At 36.4% G+C, this 21,343-nt stretch overlaps 1 protein-coding gene across 1 annotated transcript in view; it reads left to right on the forward strand.

Moving 5' to 3' along the window:
• LOC147536794 (pleckstrin homology (PH) domain-containing protein) overlaps nucleotides 1-21,343 on the forward strand; it is a 48,473-nt gene that overhangs the window by 10,201 nt on the left and 16,929 nt on the right. Inside the window, exons 13-44 of the mRNA XM_086644190.1 lie at nucleotides 24-128; nucleotides 213-308; nucleotides 396-463; nucleotides 721-841; nucleotides 925-1,131; nucleotides 1,220-1,423; nucleotides 1,532-1,641; nucleotides 2,289-2,385; nucleotides 2,473-2,571; nucleotides 2,680-2,835; nucleotides 2,975-3,049; nucleotides 3,210-3,683; nucleotides 3,765-4,106; nucleotides 4,190-4,321; nucleotides 5,531-5,644; nucleotides 5,767-5,951; nucleotides 6,070-6,178; nucleotides 7,687-7,830; nucleotides 7,981-8,277; nucleotides 12,361-13,017; nucleotides 13,099-13,287; nucleotides 14,126-14,229; nucleotides 14,997-15,286; nucleotides 15,408-15,492; nucleotides 15,578-15,925; nucleotides 16,300-16,662; nucleotides 16,744-17,230; nucleotides 17,913-18,076; nucleotides 18,225-18,384; nucleotides 18,513-18,794; nucleotides 19,585-19,782; nucleotides 20,544-20,586. Of these exons, the coding sequence (XP_086500316.1) occupies nucleotides 24-128; nucleotides 213-308; nucleotides 396-463; nucleotides 721-841; nucleotides 925-1,131; nucleotides 1,220-1,423; nucleotides 1,532-1,641; nucleotides 2,289-2,385; nucleotides 2,473-2,571; nucleotides 2,680-2,835; nucleotides 2,975-3,049; nucleotides 3,210-3,683; nucleotides 3,765-4,106; nucleotides 4,190-4,321; nucleotides 5,531-5,644; nucleotides 5,767-5,951; nucleotides 6,070-6,178; nucleotides 7,687-7,830; nucleotides 7,981-8,277; nucleotides 12,361-13,017; nucleotides 13,099-13,287; nucleotides 14,126-14,229; nucleotides 14,997-15,286; nucleotides 15,408-15,492; nucleotides 15,578-15,925; nucleotides 16,300-16,662; nucleotides 16,744-17,230; nucleotides 17,913-18,076; nucleotides 18,225-18,384; nucleotides 18,513-18,794; nucleotides 19,585-19,782; nucleotides 20,544-20,586 (6,505 nt within the window). The remainder of the gene's footprint in view (nucleotides 1-23; nucleotides 129-212; nucleotides 309-395; nucleotides 464-720; nucleotides 842-924; nucleotides 1,132-1,219; nucleotides 1,424-1,531; nucleotides 1,642-2,288; nucleotides 2,386-2,472; nucleotides 2,572-2,679; nucleotides 2,836-2,974; nucleotides 3,050-3,209; nucleotides 3,684-3,764; nucleotides 4,107-4,189; nucleotides 4,322-5,530; nucleotides 5,645-5,766; nucleotides 5,952-6,069; nucleotides 6,179-7,686; nucleotides 7,831-7,980; nucleotides 8,278-12,360; nucleotides 13,018-13,098; nucleotides 13,288-14,125; nucleotides 14,230-14,996; nucleotides 15,287-15,407; nucleotides 15,493-15,577; nucleotides 15,926-16,299; nucleotides 16,663-16,743; nucleotides 17,231-17,912; nucleotides 18,077-18,224; nucleotides 18,385-18,512; nucleotides 18,795-19,584; nucleotides 19,783-20,543; nucleotides 20,587-21,343) is intronic.

The raw sequence follows: 21,343 nt of genomic DNA on the forward strand, positions 1-21,343 counted from the left end.
AAACTTTTCTAATGTTAATGCAGAGTGCGGCCATGAATGATTCCTTAGTTGGTGTCTTTTCCTTGAAACCCTTTGGTACAGAAGTGGACTGGAGTCTGGTAGCAAAAGCTTCTCCATGTTATGTGACTGTATGTTATCTTGCCTTTTACTTTTTTTATCTTCACTTTGCATAGTTTTGTGGGCGTTCATCGATTAACTGTTTTCGTCTCCAGTATTTGAAAGACTCAATCGACCAAATTATGAAGTTCTTTGAAAATAGTGCTGCTGTTAGCCAGACCATATCAATGGAAACTGCAGCTGCCGTGCAGGTAGTTTAACTAGTGTATGAACTTTTCTTTGTTCAAGTGAACTCTTATTTTATTCTCATTAACATGTGGTCTTTATTATTTGTCTAGATGACGATTGATGGTGTCAAGCGCAGTGCCCAGCAACAAGTGACAAGAGCGTTAAAGGATAGATCCAGGTTTGCTTTATCGCTAAAGATTCCACTGAGAAGTTTATAGATCGGATTTAAACTTTGCAACCCTGGCAAGGGCATTACTAACGTTTTCACTTTATCTATACAAATGTTTGTTATATACTTAACAAAGGAACAAATGATCTTTGTTTGAATGACTTCCACTTAATGTTTGTTCATGGGATTGCGTAGCATGAAATGATAAAATATGCGTGATACGAATACCTTATATGGTTGACTGATGCTACTCTGTTTACTTTTAGGTTTTTCTTGGACTTGGATATTGCGGCTCCCAAGATTGCAATTCCTACGAAATTCTCTCCAGACAACTCCCACGCAACTAGACTTCTCCTTGACTTGGGAAATTTTAAGCTTCGCACACAGGTTATCCCTCAACTTTCATGCCCTAGTTGTACGATCATGCTTAGAATGTTCAGTCTCTATATAAATTTTTTATGTATCTGCAGGATGACGGTGAAGTAGAATCACAAGAGGAAATGGATATGTATTTGCAGTTCAATTTGGGCTTAAGTGATGTATCTGCTTTTTTGGTGGATGGCGACTATCATTGGAGTCAAAATCTCACTGACATGTCTGTTGCTCCTAATCAATCAAGTTATATTAGCTTTTTGCCTGTCATTGAGAAATGTGGGTTAGTTGTGAATCTTCAGCAGGTAAAGACTACCTAGAGTTACTTTAGGTATTTGTTTATGGACTGATCTTGGCACACTTTAATTGTCGTTCTTGTGTTACCATTTACAGATACGCTCAGAGAATCCTTCCTATCCCTCAACAAGAGTCGCTGTGCGCCTGCCTTCCTTGGGATTCCATTTCTCTCCAGCTCGTTACCATCGATTAATGCAAGTTGTAAAGATCTTTCAGAATGAGGAAAGTGAAAACTCAGATTACCTGCCTCCTTGGACTGAAGCTGATTTTGAAGGATGGTTGTCTGTTCTTGCTTGGAAGGTTTAAAAATAAATAAATAGAAATTATCTTTTTCTTTTTTGCATTTGTTTTCGTCATAGACAAAAGCTATAAGTATTATTTTCTTGACGTTCATTTGTTATGCTGTAGGGTGTAGGAAATAGAGAAGCTGTATGGCAACGTCGATACTGCTGTTTAGTTGGTTCATTTCTTTATGTTTTGGAGAGTCCGCAGTCCAAAAATTACAAACACTATGTCAGGTAATATCCCAATTTTCTTGTTCGTCTTTGACAATGGAAGCATCCAATAAAAATAATTAGTTGGAAAGGTTTTGAGAAATGAAAGATAAGTAGGACGAGAATCCGAGAACGAGATCAGGAAATCATTCATTTGTTATGACATATGTCGTCCAGAGTTATGTAATTTTTTGATGCTTTATTGCTTGCACGTGTTATTGACTTTAGCGAGGTTGACTTCATTGAAAATTTCACGATACTCTATAGGATTGATTCTTCACTTATTTAATGTATTTCATTTTGTTTCGACTTTTAGTTTTTCTTAGCCATAACAATTAACAAGTAACAATCAATATTTGAAGTAACAAACATGGTTACTTGTTCTTGACAGGCCCCCACTAGGTTTCTGGAAACACTAAAGAACTAAACATAACTTCAAATTTGCTATTTGAAGTGTTAGCCAGAAATCCAAATTGAATATGTTCCACTTCAGTATTTGAAAATCAGAAAATAAAAAAATTAGTTATTCTATTAAGACAATGGGATTTGGAGACTTGGTGAGAGGGAAATTCTTTGTAAAATTTGAGTTTTAATAACTTCCAGTAATCTCATTTTTATGCCATCAGCCTATGTGCCTTTCTTGATTAGTTAGTGTATGTCTCTTGCTCCAGTTTACGAGGAAAACAACTATACGAGGTTCCAGCAGAGTTAGCTGGGGATGTGGAGCATATTTTGGCTATCTGTGATAGTGGGCAATCCAACATTAAGGTCAGATTTGTGTTGTCATTCTTTACCAATTTATTTCATCTAGTTTACTCTGAGATCGGTTCTCTCAACTTCTGTTATTATTTTTAGGTTCTCGAAGATGCGAGTGCACTAATTTTGCGATTCGAATCCGAAGATTCAAGGAAAATTTGGCAGAGGCGCTGTCAAGGAGCGATTTATCGCTCATCGGTATATGAGCTTACTGTGTCAAAACTTTCAGCATGTCAACTTCACGTATAGTATGATCACCATATGTTTGTAGAGGACACCAATCTCCTCTGTAACTTCTTTATGCAGGCATCTGCTCCTATTGCTGCTCTGGGTGATACTTCTTCGGATTCGGGAGATACGGAAGCTGAATTCGATAACAATGACATTGATTTGGTGGAGACAGAGAGTGTCTTTTTTACTGGTGCTCTTGATGAGTTAAAGATCTCTTTTAGTTATAATCAAGTAAGAAATAAATGAAGTTCATGCATTTTGTGTTTGGATCTTGTAAAGTTGTAGTATCACGATCATACTGTATTGCTTACAAAACGATACTCAAGGTTTCTGTTATTTTTTTTCTAATTTTAATTTTTCCATTTTCTAGAATGACCTTCCTTTCAAGCCGATGCTTTTGGCTGAAGAAAGTCGTTTATTTGAGTTCCGTGCCATAGGGGGTCAGGTATCTTTTATATTTTACTTGCACACATACTGTAATGCTGATTTGGAGTTTTTGTTTTTGTTATTTTTATATTTGAATGAATTCTTTGAAGGATGAAACTGTGGATTTAGAGTTCTGTGAACTGTGTCTCCATGAGGTTTGATCTTATGCACATTTACAGGTGGAAGTATCCATTAGAGGAAAGGCCATGTTAATTGGAACTGTATTGAAAACCCTGGAAGTCGAAGATTTAGTCTTGTACGAGGGATTGACTCAGCCTCGTTATCTGGCAAGGTCTTTCATCAAGCAAACAGATACTAGTGATGCATCTGAATTGTTTTATGATCTTGGATCCCGAAGATATAGCAGCAGTGACCTAACTCAAAATGAAGGAGAAGATAATTTTTTCGAAGCATCAGAGAATCTAGGCGAACCCACCGACAGTCCTGCACAAATGCTAGAAAATAAGCCATTTGCAAATGACAAGCTTGTAACTAAACCTCCCAGCTTTAGTCGTATTGATGGTATTCTTCCTGATTATGAGCGTCAAACTAGAATTGAGGGCATGATCACTGATTCATTGGATAGTTTTGTCAAAGCTCAAATTGTTATACATGACCCGAACTCTTCGCTCTATAATAACGTTGATAACGAGGTTGCTGCTTCTTCCCTTTGCGTGAAATTCGTCCACTATTTTGTTTTAATTTCTACTGAGTAGTTTTATTCTTGCTTGTAGGTGGTGGTGACTTTGGCAACATTGTCATTTTTCTGCTACAGACCAACGATTGTTGCGATTCTGAAATTTGTGACCGCCATTAACGTTTCTGATGAAAGTTCACATGCTTCAAGTGACAAGTCTTCAGCCGAACGAAAAGATAGTTCATGGGAAGATACGACTGACGATCAAAACTTGTCAGCAGTTCAAGAGCCTGCTGTGAAAGGGTTGCTTGGAAAGGGAAAATCCAGAGTTATTTTCTATTTATCATTGAATATGGCTCGTGCAGAAATCTTATTGATGAAAGAAAATGGAATGAAGCTTGCTACTCTATCACAGAATAATTTTCTTACGGATATCAAGGTTAGTTGGGACTGTCTTTTGCTTTGGATCTCTGTCTTTGTTGCTTTTTCTAATGTTAATTAAATTTGTTTTGCGTTGTGAAGGTTTTCCCGTCTACTTTTAGCATAAAGGCTGCGTTAGGAAATCTGAAAATTAGTGATGACAGTCTCCCTAGTAGCCATTCATATTTCTGGGTCTGTGATATGAGAAATCCCGGTGGCAGTTCATTTGTTGAGGTATATTTATTTTCTGATTTTGCATTCCGTGTACTCAGATTTTCTTTTACATGCAAAACCAAATTTCCATCTGATGTTCAAAATTGTTGGACTAGCCTGATCCAGATTGTGTCGCGTGGGCCTGTTTGCTCGTCCCAGTTGGCTACATAAGTATTCCCGTTCTTCCACTAATAAATTTACTAATGAAAATTTTGGATTAATAAAAAAACATGCTGTAAGTAAGAGTTTGCTCGCCTAAGACAAGCATTTGTCAGTTATATTTGTTCATTTAATCAATTCTTACTCGATGGTTCTCTATTTAATGGAATCTGTGGTTGAGCACATATTTTGACAAGTGCCTGTAAAGGTACATATATGAATATATCTTGAATAGTATGGCAAAACTACATAGTTACGCATCATATCACAGATATTTTGTATTCTGCCCCTCGCCAACATAGCTCAAATATTTTATACATTTTGTAGTTCTAGTTTTTGCGCCAAGGTTTCTTTGGAAAATCGTGTAGGCTGTAGTCTTATCTGAATGAAACACTCAAGGCTCTCGCTGGATTTAAAGATACACATTTGCTCAACATTATTAGCAACAGTGGAGTTTTTTCAGTTTTATCTTTGTTCAATAATTCTTTTGAATCCTGTTTATTTGTTAGTTATTTACAAAAGATAGTAAATGTCTGTTGAACCTTCCACCAACTTGTTTATATCAGAATGCCTGGAAGTTAACTCTCACTAAGTCTTTGAACCAAGTGGTCCAAAGATACAGACATACAGTTGTGTACTTGTATTACAATAATGCGCCATATTGCCATATAAGGACTTCTAGCACATAAAATGATGAAAATAATAGCATTCTTCTATTTGTTATTAAAGTAATTCTTTTTTTGGTCAAGCAGCTTGAGATATTCAGAATATTCTCGTCTCTGTTAGTCTTTTCTTCGGACTAGGTTAAACTTGGAAAAGAAATCTAGTCGGTTCAGTAAAGAAATTTGAAATGGGGCTTGATTTTGAAGCCCATTATTTAGGTTTGGTCACTGAGAAAGTCAAATCGCTGACACTATCAAACAGCATAAACTATTATCACTTACGGTGAAAGCCTTTGCTGCTTCTTTTTGGCATCAAATATGAATCTAACACAGTTCTCTAGATTGATGGGTAAATTGTCTTTATTACTTATTGATTTAAATAAATGAATAAATATTTACCCGCATGCAGCTGCTGTTCACGTCGTTCAGTGTTGGTGACGAAGACTATGAAGGTTATGATTTTAGCCTTTTCGGGCAGCTATCTGAAGTGAGAATTGTCTACCTGAACCGCTTTATCCAGGAGGTAAAAGATATTTCTAGCTGGACCAATTGTTTTTTCAAATTCATATCTGTATTCTCATTAGCTGTTCTTACTAGGACCCATTTGCAGGTTATAAATGTTATTTGTTCATTTATTATTTGCAGATTGCGAGTTATTTCATGGGTCTTGTTCCCAACGACTCCAAGGATGTTGTAAAAGTAAAAGATCAAGTAACGAATGCGGAGAAGTGGTTCACTACAAGTGAAATTGAAGGATCACCTGCTTTAAAGTTGGACCTTTCGCTTAACAAGCCCATTATAGTGATGCCCAAGAGAACAGACAGCCTTGAGTAAGTCTACTCCGTCCTCTTTATAATCCATTACAAGGATACCTAGAAAGTAGCATTAGTTTGATATATTTCACTGTTCTTAACAGATAATGGTAGTACTTTAATTTCTTAATTGCAGCTATTTGGAGCTTGATGTGGTTCAAATAACTGTACAGAATAAGTTTCAATGGCTTCAGGGAGACAAAAACGAAATGGGTGCTGTCCATTTGGAGACACTAACTGTCCAGGTAAAATATATATAATCAGGAAATTGGGCGGAGGCACAATTTCCTGTAGGTTTTGGTAACAAGATGTGCATAGTTTTTTGTAGGCTTGGGCTCCCTATGCATATTCCCGCAAACTATGGGCAAGTTTTAAACAATATGTGTGAGCTTCTGCAAACTTTACATATGCAAATCTCTGTAAACCTTACGTAGGGAGCTGAAGCCTCAAAAAGTTCATTGATCCTTTTTTCCCCACAAAAAATTGGCTTAAGCGGTTTTGCCAATTTTCGTTTATATGATTGCTGAGATCCTTGTACTTTAATGCCGGCATATTTTCACTAAAATGACCAAAAATCTCCATTTCAGACTCCACGTCAAGAGTTCTTTCTTAGTATTGCCATTTTATTTGTTTCCAACAAGTGACAAAGCGAACGGAAATTTTCAATGAACAATTTGTTTTCCCAGCTTTAGAGATTATTTCGGTACACTTTGGTTCCGGAAGAGCGCATATATGTCAATGCGACATATGGAAAGAGTATCCGTGTCGAACTGCCAAGATGACCAAAGATGTCATGTGTGGCATCCATGTCCTTGACATTGCAAGTGATGATGCTCTTGGTTCCGGAAAAACTAATATATGTCAATGCGACATATGGAAATAGCGTCAGTGTCGAACTGGGAGGGATGACCAAAGATGTCATGTGAGGCACCCATGTCCTTGACATTGCAAATGATGATACTGACGTATCCCATGACACCATGTGGCTCTGCCAATTTAAAGGGGTGAAAAATCCCACAGACATGAGTATGAAGTCCTCTTTTATCCAACAAGTAATGAGCTTTTAACCCCAAATTCTTGAGAAGGGATGCCTGAGATTAGGTATCCAACACAAATATAACACACCTTATTGTGAGAGATTGCCCCACGAGTTGCAAATAGACACTTCAGTTGAATATCATCCAACAACTTGAGGTTTAGGAGGTTTTCTTTGTCAAAGGACAACCCTAAATTGCCTTCCTCCGACTTGGTCTCTGGAATTTATCTTTTAGAAAGTTGAAGAGCAATAAAAGAGGCCACAAAAAGCATGTTACCCAAGGATTGCAATAGGTTGTTGCTGGAAAATCATTTATTTTACCTAGTAACACAACTATTAGTATAATGTTAACCTCATAAAAAATGGTTTTATATCAACTATTTTAATAAGGTGAAGTAATTTATTCCATTTTTGAGGTCAAAATATGCCAATTTTTTGAAGTTACGTGTTCATCGGTTTTATTTACTTATGTCCACTGAATAATCATAAACTGCTGCTCTCTTTTCGGGGAATGCTATGTACTTGATCATTTTATTTTTCCTGCTAAAGAATATGAAAACTATATAGCTTCCAACTCCAAATACTTGATATACTTTTTTTTGTGAAGACTATTTTATCATGAGTGAAGGTGTACGATGATACATACGCTGTAAAGTAAACAATGCCGGATGCCCTTGCATACATGGATGTGTTATTCACTTCTGCAAAATGGTGCAGGTTCAAGACATCAACCTGACTGTTGGTACTGCTACGGGACGAGGTGAAAGTATAATTCATGATGTTGTGGGGCTTTCTGTTGTTATTAAGAGGTCACTTCGTGACTTGTTGCATCAAATTCCAACCACAGAGGCTGCTATAAAGGTAATTCTGTACATTTTCTACCTAAAGGAAGTGTGATGAGTTTCTTACTTGTTCTCGGCCAAGATCTCCATTGAGCACACAAAATTTATAGTAATTACATTCATATGTGTATTCCTTCTTCATTGCTTTTCTGCATCTCTCGCTTTCCAGATAGGAGAGCTAAAAGCGGCCTTATCTAACAAGGAGTACCAGATAATATCAGAATGTGCATTGTCTAATTTGTCAGAGACTCCAAAACCTGTTCCGCCATTGAACCAACAGAACCAAAATATTGAGGCTCCTTCAGATATTACAATGGAACTCTCAGTTCCTTTGCCGTCCGGCGTTGAGGTTGAAAGTCAAGATAGCGAGGTGTGGGTTGCTATGAAAGTTTCAGTTACCATTGATTTGGTGGAACTGAGTTTGCATTCAGGGGAAACACGAGATGCTGCATTGGCTACTGTTCAGGTTTTGATTCTAACCTAGGGACTTCTTTTCTGTTTTATGATTTTCCGGAAAAATTACACTCGACTAACAAAAACCAGGTTAGAACATGACATCCGGCGAGCATTCATTTCTATAGAAGGAGACCAAGTAGAAACTTTTAAGAATTAAACTCATGAGCAGAAATTGCAAGGCTTTTGACTGCAGTTAGGACGGCAAGTTGAAACTTTCAAGAATTAGATTCATCAGTAGAAATTATAAGGCCGTTGACTGAATTTAAGGAGGCCAAGTAGAAACTTGTAGGAACTAATCTAATCAGTAGTAATTTAAAGGCCATTGACTAGATTGATGCGTTGCATGCTAAACACTTGTGATTATGGAAAATTGAGATACCATAATGATACAAGGCCCGATCTGCTTCAAAACTAAGGCACTCATTTGACCTGATGCCGGAACTATAATGTCAAGATAACAATCAAATAATAATAACAAAGATAAAAATAACTCATTTGTAGATAAGTTTATCCGTAAAATACTATGAAATTCCTTTTGGGCTCTTTATATGAATAACTCCTCCGCAACATGTATAACCCCTTACTACAACACTGAAGAACTTCTCCCCCTAATTATTATTGATATAGCGCCGACCATCCCATTCAGTAGGAAGTGCCCCTAATACTTTATTACTATTACTTTTGTTACTTCTAATAGCAAGTAGAGAAATAAGCACATTTGTAATATTATTAATTATAGAGTTTCGGTCAAAGAAGAGCCTCGCCGACTAACTAGAATAATTGTAATTACGAACTGATATAGTTTTGGCCACTCGTAGAGACGCTCTTACCCTATAAAAGGACCCCTTGTATACATTTTATCGTCAAGTTGTAGCAATAGTCACTCATCAGCCAATGGAGAGCTTGAGGCCTTTGGACAACATATAGATGTCTTCTCTTTAAAGTATAAGTATAAGAACATCGTAACTTGCCTAAGATTGTATGGTAATATTAAGTATGGTTGTAAAACAGTCACACTGTTCAGTATGGACAAAGAAGTGGAAACGCTAAAACAGTGAAGTGAAGACTATACTTTAACATTATGAGGAGTAGGAAATGACTTCCAAGCCATATCCAGTGTTGCAAACAATGCCTCCTAGGGTCTTAGATTTGAGTAAAGTCCTTAAATGATTCTATATCGTCCTATTTTTCCTCTTAGCCCAAAAGTAAATAAAAGTAAGTATCATCATGTTGATTTACCAAATTCTGTCCTCCTATTTGAGAATTGACCTGTTCTGTGTGTCCTGATTCGCCTATAAGATCGCATGTGGAATAACCGGATGGAACCTCATAGATTTTTAATTCTTCTTTAAATTTGTGCCCTAACAACGAGGACAAAATAACTAAATAAGATACTAAAATAATCTGGAAGAGCCCATCCAAAAAGCACCACAGTTTCAGTATATCTTCCTAAACGTATTAGAACTCAGAATAGCCACTTCAAGACCAAATGTCCAAACATGAGGTTTTCTGTTTTAACAATATTTTCAGAAGATGATTGAATAGGTTAAGAAGGAAAAATAATCAAAAGAAAAGAATGTAAACCAAGTGCGGTGGCAACATATCGCCCAAGTACCCGGGCTATATCAACTAAAATCCTGCCTACCAACAATATTAACAAAATAACAGTGATATTAAAGAAACCAACCTTCAACATGATCCCTCTCTGCATGTCTCACCTTATTACAAAGGAAAAGTGTCCTGTTTAATCAACCAACTCGTTTAGGACAATCGTTTCAGACTGTTGCATACTTTGTTCCATATCCAACGCAAGCTACAAAGTAGTTGACCCTTTAAATGTCCCTCTTCCACTGAATTATGTTCACATGATATTTTTTAGGACTGTTCACTGCTTAAGATCTTGGGAGGGGATGCCCACGTTAAAATACTATTTTTTTGAAACATGATTTTGAGGATGTCATGAAGTTAGTAATAATACACTTTTGTTATGGTTCCAAGGAAGAACAAACACTCTAGCTTCACCCAAATCCATCCCCTTGCATTATAAAGGGTAGAATTCTCTTGGCGCCCTGGAAGTTTGTTCGTCAAACAGAAACTAGAATACTCTATTTCCTATTACATTCACGCTGATTGACAAATAAAGTTGCTCAGTAAGCCTGCTATAAAAACCCCTACAGTCTCGGTGTTTGGGTTTGTAAATTGAAGAGTGACATGTTTTCGATGATCCGTGTGATATTTGATAATGAAATAGCAGCATGTTCAATTGGAAAATCTGAAGGGACTGAATTTTATTTGGTTAGAACTTAGAATCCTGAATAGCGACTCTTCCTTAGGTGTGTATTTCCAACAGGCCATGGGCTTATGGTTCATTTTGGCACGTTAATGGGACTCCCGTCCACGGAAGGCAATTAGTTGCCCAAATGTCCAAAATGGTAAAGAAGTCCTTTTTGGCCTTCTACCTGAACTAATTTAGAGTGTATTCCATTTATTTTGAAATAACGCTTTCAAGCTCATGCACTTCTTCGGCTTCCTCTCATTGAGATTGAACAAACCTAAACGGCTAAACCATGGATTCCCTTACCCCCACTAACTGAACAACCCTAGTTTCTCTCTCTAGAAGTTTGATAACCTAGTTTGTCTTTCTACTTTTCTTTAATCTCATAGTTTTCGAAGTTCATTACATTAGGAAATCTAATCGGTCAATCCATGTATTGCTTAAATAAATTGTTTCTGGTGTTTTCCGGTGAATTATTACGTAATTGAATTATTACCTAATCGGATTAAAAAAGTTTGAAGTTTAGATGCGAAAATTCATAACAGATTATGAATGCTCCATAGATTCTATAATCTATATAGCTTTATTAGATTACATAACGCTTCATAACTCTCTGTGAAGTTTCATAACGCAGTCTAAAGTTTCATATTACAAACATAAATATCAAATTTCAACTAAAACATGAATGAAAACAGAAACCTGTGTAAAGCTTCAAAATAAGATTTTGTTAATTTGCTAACTATAAGAACAAGCATTTCAGGCACTGTATGAAGTTTCCCAAAACTATTTAAAGCTTCATATATATGTTAGAATAAATTTTGTTAATTTGCTTACTATAACATATATATATATATATATATATATATATATATATATAAATTATATATATATATATATATATATATATATATATATATATATATATATATATATATATATATATGAAGCTTGTAACTCTGTATGAAACTCGTAAATCTTTATGAAGCTTCATAAATCCGTCCAAGGACCTTCACAAATATGATGGAAGCTCCAGAAATATGTACGGAGCTTCAAAAGTTTGTATGAAGCTTCATGAATTTGTAATTGATGTTTCATAAATCTGTATAAAGCATTCATACACTGTGATGATCACGAACACCTTCATAGCCAACGATTTTATCAGTATATGGATAAATTTTAGATTTTATGAAAGAAGATGATGAAAATGAAGGTTTAGTGATCTTGATCAAACACATATCAAAATTCTAGAGAGAGATCGTAGGTCTTGATTCAAATAGATTGATGGAAGATGGAACGTCTATTTTTAATGGATGGTTTGGTTCAGAAATATAGGATTCAAGAAAGAGATTAAACTCCAAATTTAAAAATGATAAAGATTAATCAGATCCAACAAATGAAGAAAAAATGTAGTTGATAGTTTTACAGAGAACTTTTCGGTTGTTCCTAATGCTGATTTTGTGGTGGAAGGAAAGTTTGGTATTTGTAGAACTATTCTGGACCTCCACCTAATTAGCCAAATCAATTGAAGTTGTTTCTTCATGAATTATTTGAAGTCCTCCAAAATATGGACCTTAGGCTCATTAAGTGACATGAGTGGATTAATCACCCATTATGATGTTAGTAATGGACTTTAACCCTTCAATTCTATTTCTAACTACTAAGTTGGATCTTATCTTCTTAGTAATCCGTCGGTACTCCTGACATGTTATAGATCTTTTAAACTGTAACATCCGAGTAAGTCGGATGTTTTTTTGTTCTTTCTCCACTTTCGAATAGATCATAACACGTCTGATTTCTCTCACCTATCCCTTATTGCAGGCTAGTGGTGCATGGCTTCTTTTTAAGTCCAATACAATTGGAGAAGGCTTTCTATCAGCAACACTCAAAGATTTCACTGTCGTTGACGATCGAGAAGGAACTAAACAGGAATTTCGGCTGGCAATAGGGAAACCCGGGAATCTTGAATATGGTCCTCTTTTCTCTACATCTCTCGATGATAACGAGCACAATGCTAGTATCGGTAAAAGTGTTCTGAGTAACACCAATGTAAATCCGATTCCAACAATGCTTATTGTCGATGCCAAGTTTTATCTATCATCAACTTCCATCTCCTTATGTGTCCAAAGGCCTCAGTTGCTTGTTGCACTTGATTTCTTACTGGCTGTTGTGGAGTTTTTTGTTCCAACTGTTGGCAGTATGCTGTCAAACACTGAAGATGATAACCCTCCTCATATTGCCAATGCAATAATTCTAGACCAGCCAATTTATAATCAGCCTTCTGCAGAATTCTCACTTTCACCTCAGACACCTCTGATTGCTGATGATGAAAGATTTGATCATTTTATTTATGATGGAAAAGGCGGGACCTTACATTTACGGGACAGATGGGGATCTAATCTTCGTAGTCCTAGCACTGAAGCTATTATTTATGTTGGAAGTGGGAAGACATTGCAATTTAAAAATGTTGTCATAAAGGTATTATTCTGGTAACCTACTATATAATCATCTGTTATGCAAGAGCTAATACCATGTTCAATCATGTACTTTCGTACACAGAACGGGCATTATTTGGATTCTTCTATTTTGCTGGGAACCAACAGTAGCTATTCAGCTTTTAAAGAAGATCAAGTGTTCTTGGAGAGAGAAAATGAAGATTCTCTCAACTCTTCGGAGGAAAGTCTAGAGAACGCACCTACTCAAAACAGTGTACCTGATAAACCCACTGAAATAGTTTTTGAACTGCAGGTATAATATACTATTTCCAGTTGGTTTACAATATCTTCGTTGCTAGGTCTTTTACTCTTACATTCTTTTATGGATACACCTTCACGTAGTCCAGATGTTATGTTGCACAGTGGAACTTCTTATATACTATGTAGATCTAGTACTCTGTATATGGCATTTACTGAGATCTTCAGCCTTACATATCTATAGGATTAAATGGTTAAATAGTTAAGTTATTAAGTATTAACTATAGCAGTTTTGTACCTAACTGGTTAAAATGTGTAAGATTTCATTTTCTGGGAGATGGAGTGTTCGAGTGCAAGTATATTTATGTAATATAATGTGTACCGTAGAAAAGAATCAAATATATATTTATCGTGAAAAGAGTTATATACTTTCTACGATCACAAATTAGAAAAGAGGTATGCGACACACCACATAAAGAACCTGGTAGTGTGCCGAGCCATCTGCTTTCCTTGCAATCATTGCAGTTATGTAGTGCTTAAAAATTATGCGAGTCCTAGGTGTTTTATACTTTTACTTTTGGTCTTTGTATCATCTTGTCCTTCCATTTGATAATTACGCAACTACACATATAGAATATAGATAGCAACTAGGGTTGGGTTATGGTGTTTCTTTCCGCGGATACTGAATATAGTGCTTCAGGTAAGAATTATTGTTACTACGAGATCTCAATATTATTTGCAACCAGTGTTACATGATAAGAGTGTGCACGGTGGTTTATTGACGATTTATCTCTGGCCTTTTAGCTGATCAATTGAAAGTTTTTCTATTCTAAAAGAAAAGGTATGTTCATAGCACGTCTATACTTCAACTTTGATTATCGTTTTTCTTTCAGGCTATTGGTCCGGAACTTAATTTTTATAATACATCAAAAGATGTTGAGGAATCATCTACACTTTCCAACAAACTTTTGCATGCCCAGCTGGATGCCTTTTGCAGGTCATTTTCTGATAAGTTTGCTATTCACAGGCAAACTTCTGATAATGTTGCTATTTTTTGTGATTAATAGGATTGTATATTAATATATGATTAAGTTTGAAATCAGTGCAATTAGCTGACAGCTGTAGAGAATGGGGTTGAACAAAATCACGTTGACGCTTTCTTTTAACACTCATCTAAAGTCTAACAATCCGTTCCTAATTAAAGTTAATGATTGCAAGACAAGACATCAGGAGTACAGGACTATATTAGTACGAGTTCGATTCTACTTGCTGTAATTCATATCTCGAACTTACATGCTTTATTCTACCGCCTTACTTTCTTTCTCCTGCCCATGGAATGCAACATTTAGCAATAGGAATAAATCCTAATGGCTTAATGCGTAACATTAAGAGTTTTGGATTGTTAAAGCTTTTACCTTCCCATTCTTTAACCACCAAAATAAAAGAAACGGCAGAACAAAAACAAACCAGACTCGTGAGAAAAAGAGATTGTGAGAAAAAGAGATGTGACGTAGTTGTAGATTTTAAATATCCGTGACTTTGGCTCGAAAGAATCTGAAAAATAAGGTCTAGAAAGTTTGCAACTGTTCAAGGTAGAAAATGTAACACTTAAGCAACTCCAATCCATTGTTTCTATTAGATTTCTACATATTTCTTTCTGTTTTAAGCAAAGAACAATTTGGAGATTACACTATATATGATTTGCTAGAAAATTAGCTAAATACGGAAAGTACTGACATTTTAAGGCGTTTACAATGGTGACAGGCTTGTTATCAAGGGTGACACTCTTGAAATGAGTGCAAATACACTTGGATTAACTATGGAGAGCAACGGGGTCAGGATCTTGGAACCTTTTGATACCTCTATTGAGTTCTCGAGTGCCTCTGGGAAAACAAATATACATGTAGCTGTTACAGATATATTTATGAATTTCTCCTTTAGCATCTTGAGGTTATTCTTAGCAGTCGAGGAAGACATTCTGACGTTTCTGAGGATGACATCGAAGAAAGTAACACTAGTCTGCTCTGAATTCGACAAAGTTGGAACTTTAACAGGTGTGTTAGTTAAAACACTCAATTTCCATTTTGGGTACGCACACTCAAATTGCCCAGTGTGATGAAGTTTAAGTTAATCAAAAGTAAAGTTGGATGATTAATAAAATATTGCTCTGTGCAGATTCTCACAGTGACCGAAGATATGCCTTCTGGAGGCCACGTGCACCACCTGGTTTTGCTGTTCTGGGAGACTACTTGACCCCGACGTCAGTAAAAGTTCTACAAAAAGTCCGTTATGTCTTTACAAATACTTATTAAACTTTTTGTTTCTTTTGCTGTTGTGCAATGTAGGGATAAGCCACCGACAAAAAGAGTCCTCGCTGTAAATCCCAACTTTGTGAAAGTGAAGAGGCCTGTATCGTTTAAGTTAGTCTGGTCATCTGCAAAAGCTGAGGCCTTTTCCGATTCTCAAGGGGCTAATGGCAGCAATGAAAGTTCAGCAGCAATAAATACTGACAATAGAGAAGACAACAATTGTTCCATTTGGTTTCCTGTAGCACCTCCCGGTTATGTTGCAATGGGCTGTGTAGTTTCTTCTGGAGTATTGGAGCCACCGCTTTCTTCTGCTTTGTGCATATTGGCTTCGCTAGTTTCTCCTTGTGACCTCAGGGATTGTGTTACAATCAGCTTTACTGAACCGTATGTGTGGCTTTATGATATTCTGTTTCTAAATCTCTTTTCAGTAGTATAAGTGGGTCAAAATTGCAACATCTAACTCGATACAGAAATCTAAAACTGCATAACACCAACCTATGTCTTAAACCTGTATGGAGTTTCCTCTCTAGGTTGGTGGGTATTATGTAGAACGTCCTGTTCAAGTGGTTCTATCTGGTCCTCTGTTATGGCATTTCTGTTTTTTTTTTCATAAAAGTCATCCAATTAAAGTTGAGCAATATCAGATTTTGTTTCGGAAGTCCTGATGTTTTAATCCCTCATCTTTCTTGCATGCAAAATGTATCTCAAGATATTTATGTTTTCATGTGATTGAACTATGCTTTCTTTTTTCTATGCAGAGACAAATCAACCCTAGCATTTTGGCGGGTTGATAACTCTATAGGAACTTTCTTGCCTGCAGATTCTGTCAACATGAATTTAATAGGTCGGGCATATGAACTGCGTCATGTAATATTCCAATACATGGATGGGTCTTCGAAAGCATCTAGGGGCACAGAAATCCGAGATATTACTCATGGTCCTGGTGATACTCTCCAATCAGAAAGATCTGTGGCTTTTAATTCTGGGCGCAGGTTTGAAGCTGTTGCTAGTTTTAAATTAGTTTGGTGGAATAAGGGGTCAAGCTCCAGGAAGAAAATATCAGTATGGCGTCCATCAGTCCCTTCAGGAATGGTTTATCTTGGAGATATTGCAGTTCAAGGGCAAGTGATACACTTAATCGGTTTTCGAATTGTAATAGTTCTCCACAATCCTCCCTAACTTTCATTTTGTGTATGGAACAGGTACGAGCCTCCCAATACATGTCTCGTTCTGCGTGATACTGTAGATGAGCTTGCCAAAGTCCCTCTAGACTTTCAGCTTGTTGGACAAATCAAGAAACAAAGGGGAACTGAAAGTATATCTTTTTGGTTGCCTTTAGCTCCTCCAGGATTTGTGTCCTTGGGATGTATTGCTTGTAAGGGCACCCCAAAGAAGGATGACTTCAGCTTGTTGAGATGCATACGTAGTGATATGGTGACTGGGGATCAATTTTCAGAAGAAAGTATTTGGGATACATCTGATGTTAGAATATCAACAGAACCATTTAGCTTATGGACAGTTGGTAATGAGGTTGGTACATTTCTTGTTCGCAGTGGTTTCAGAAAGCCTCCTAAAAGATATGCTCTGAGGCTTGCAGATTCAAATATCACTAGTGGTTCAGATGATACTGTAGTTGACGCAGAAATTCAAACGTTCTCTGCAGCAGTTTTTGATGATTATGGGGGTTTGGTGAGGATTTCGGATTTCCCTTCATGTTGATTTTTTCTAACATTTCTAAATATAATCTAATTTTGCAAAACCTTATTTTTTTCAAGTCTCCCTGATATCCATGGGAAATTCATAATGCATACAAAAACATATTAGCTGGAGAGGCATGATAGGATGATAACAGAACATTTTCCCAAGCTCTCCATTTATTCCTTTTTACTATTCAGAAATAAATGATAGATTGAATAGTTTACTTTTAAACTAGGAAATATCTTAGGTGAGGCGTACCAAAAAGGTAAGGGTATAAGGAGCCCCCTTCATAGGGTTTGCCTGAGCTCTATGTTGACTAATGAAACTTGCTTGCTAAATCTATAAGTAGCCTTTTTTTATTCTACTACGTTTAATGTTTAGAGAGCACAATATGTTCCTAGCACTTTTAACATTTAGTATCTCCAATATTTTACTAGTTTTGATGATTAGAAATTCCGACCTTTCTTGGTTGCTAACTGCTAACAGTATATCAAAAATTAATAGCAGCACACCCTCTTATTGTAGCCATCAGACCAATACACTGTTTAGTTTTGACCATGTCGGTCATTGTTTTTAATCCATTTCTAATTAGTTACCACCGCATATATACTACTCATATGTAGCTTCCACTTTTGCTAGTTTCTTTACCCACTCGTCTTCTCAAACTTTGCAGATGGTTCCATTGTTTAATGTCTCATTGGGAGGTATTGGATTTAGTTTACATGGAAGACCTGGAAACTTGAATTCAACTATGAGCTTCTCCTTGGCAGCCAGATCATATAACGACAAGTACGATTCGTGGGAGCCTCTTGTGGAGTCAATGGATGGTTTTGTGAGGTGATTTTATTTAAAATAAGTTCTGTACAACTCATTAAAGTTTTATGCTCAATTTTTTTTATTGATCTGAATTAATTGTGGTTCCAGATGATAGTTTTGTTTTTCTTTGGTTATTTGAGTTCAGTTTATGTCCCAAACTCATTTACAGGTACCAGTATGACCAGAACTCACCAGGTGCTGCTTCTCAATTACGTCTGACCTCCACGAGAGAACTCAATTTGATTATCTCTGTCTCCAACATTAACATGATTTTGCAAGCATATGCAAGCTGGAATAATCTTATTGATTCCCATTCATCCTACAAAAAAGTAGGTCCTACAGAATTCTTATTCACTTGTTGATGTATTCAGTGGCTTAGATTTTTGGACCTTGGTGGCAGATTTAGTTTATACTATTTAAGTTTGTGGTGTACTTGCTAACATGAAATGCTTTCCAGTATATTCGACAGGACACAGTTACACCTAACCATGAGGCAAAATCTATTATTGGGTTTCATCACAAGAGAAATTACTACATCGTCCCACAAAACAAACTTGGTCAGGACATATTTATACGTGCTACACAAATGAGAGGACTACATAATATCATAAGAATGCCATCTGGAGATGTGAAGCCTGTCAGGGTTCCTGTGTCGAAAGATATGTTGGACTCTCACCTTAAAGGCAAACTGGGGCGGAAGTTTAGGGCGATGGCGACTATCATCATTGTGGATGGACAGGTTTATATAAATTATTTAGATGGAAATAGAATTGCCCTTTTATTTTACCTTTAGAAAGTACTTCATCATATATCTTATTCCTTGACATGGTAGTGATTCACATGGAAACAAAAAAAAAGTTGCATTATATAAGCCATACATGCTTTCATGTCAGTTTGCATAATAATTTAGGGGTTCGACAGGGCATGTTATCAGTTTTTACAGCCATAAAAAAATGCAGGAAGGCTTTCCTTTTATAATAATACTAAAGTCTGAACTTGTGTCCTCTGACAAGTCCATAATTCATAAAAGGGGAAAGAGATGGGAATTAGTTGATTCTAGTTACTGTTTGCGAATTCAATTTCCAGTGTAAAAGAATAAATACACAGAGAGAATAAAAAGAAAGTGAACTTCATAAAGGTGAAGCACCCCATCCACACCCTTTTGTAGTCTACTCTTATTCGCGGACATTTGCACATGCCGCCATTTTGTTTTACTTTTGGAACCTTGTACGACCTCATAAGCAACTGACCCTATTTAAGATTTTTGCAAAAGCATGGGGAAACCCTCCCTCTTCTCCTTGTTTATAAAAGGGAACCTTCAGTCTATAACAAATTAACAGTTACAAATTTTGCATGCCGAATGATTAAATTACATGTAATATAGTTATATATTCTCTATGCTCATGTAGAGTTTCATATTGCACTCAATAGATAAGGAAGGTCATGATAATTCTTAACTTCTCAATATTCACCACTGAAAGATATGTCCAGTTTATTTGATGACGAAGCTGTATATTTTTACTTTGCAGTTCCCTGCTATTGAAGGGTTAACCAGTCGCCAGTACACAGTGGCTATCGGCCTTGTTCCAAACGAATGCCTCCCAAGTGGCTCGCTTCTGAAAGAACAAAGTGCACGTACATCTGGTGTCAGCTCAGATTGTTCTTTACTTTCCGGACTTGAATTGGTGGTCTGGAACGAAACATTCTTCTTCAAAGTCGATTCCCCGGTACGTAGACAGCTAAGCTTTACATGGTCAGGATATATACTCTGGTGCTGTTTAGTAGTATAAAGATCGCAATTCCATGATAACAGATCATAAGAGTTAGTACCAGCATTCACTCTATCTCCGTCCATTTTCCTTTGGCACCTCTTCTTGCAATGATTATTTCATATTATTTTTTCGAAATTTAATAAGATAAAGCAGTATGAGGATAATAGACCAAGGTGAGAGGTAGTTGATTTGGGTAGATTAGAAAGATAAAACTTGTCCAACAAGAGGAGAAAAGTAGAGAATGCCAAATTTGGGTGTGTTTTTCTGGGGATTGTGAACACGGGGGCATTTTTTGTCATTAAGACGCAAGAGAGTAATGACTGGTAATGATCGTGGTAAAGTTTGACTGAGAATATTGTGTTGTCTTCCAAGCTCCACTTCTTTTTGTCTATTTCCTTGCATGATGTATTTGTGCTTTCTATATTTGCTAGTATTGTTATCCTGTTGCATACTTATTATTTCAACACCCTTAACATCTTAAATTTGAAGGTATTTAAATAGTTCAGGTTAGTACATGTTAATTGTCTAGCGCTAATATCTAAAACATTTTTTTTCGTATGGAGTTCTAACAACTCTTTCATTTAAGTGGCTTTTCATTATATTTGTTTTTTTTCTGTAAACAATAAGATTCAAACTCTGGGCTCCACAATGAAGATGATACATGTTTCCACCAAGGCACATGAAGTGAGCTTATATTCGAATTTAACTTCGTGCAGGATTACTACACGGTGGAAATGATAGTGACTGACATTGGACAAGGTATTGTATATTCTTACTTGTACTTTTAATTATTTTCACTTATAAGTAATGATAATTCATAAGATCAAAATGAAGATATGAAGTAAATGATCCAGAAGCCATTACTAGTTCCCTACTAGAAAGCAATACAGCAAAAAAGATAAATTGTAAATTTGCAACCATAATAGTTTTTTGTAAGTTAAACATACTTAGATGGTCCCCTTTTTTAGGGATTGCTCAGCCCGTTGGTGGGATTTACAGTGACAAAGCTTCTAGATACCGCTAGTCTAGCTAGTTAGTTACTTCTTTAGGACTTCTTTTTCCAAAACCCGTGTATTCTCAATATCTAGTAAGTGCTTATTTCCTTCGTTTGCTAATTATAATATGTAGAATATACTAGTAGCACTCCCATCAATGGCCTAACCCACTTGGTGGAGGTTCATCTCAAACCTTAAGATATTTGAAACATCACTCTTCTTTAACTGGTCCTACTTAGACGCAACAGCTCTGCCTGAAGTGGTGTTTCCTTCAATTTGCATAAGAATGTTGAGGGAATAAACTAATGGCTTAGAGTAGCAACCTAAATGTCTCCTCTCTTGTACAATAATACTGAAAGGGCAGACTTGTCTCTCTTCCTCCTTAGACTAGGGAACTGAAGAGGCAGAAGAGCTATTGTAGGCAGTCCACTTGATCTATTGGTGGTATTACTATCTACACTCTGCCGTACGTCGCTACTCATACTTCATTTATAAGCATAAGAGCAATTGATGGTATGTTG

The sequence above is a fragment of the Eschscholzia californica genome, unplaced genomic scaffold (genome assembly GCF_041429995.1).
Source record: "Eschscholzia californica isolate CP2 unplaced genomic scaffold, dmEscCali1.0.p SCAF_5, whole genome shotgun sequence".
In the NCBI taxonomy this organism is placed as follows: Eukaryota; Viridiplantae; Streptophyta; class Magnoliopsida; order Ranunculales; family Papaveraceae; genus Eschscholzia; species Eschscholzia californica.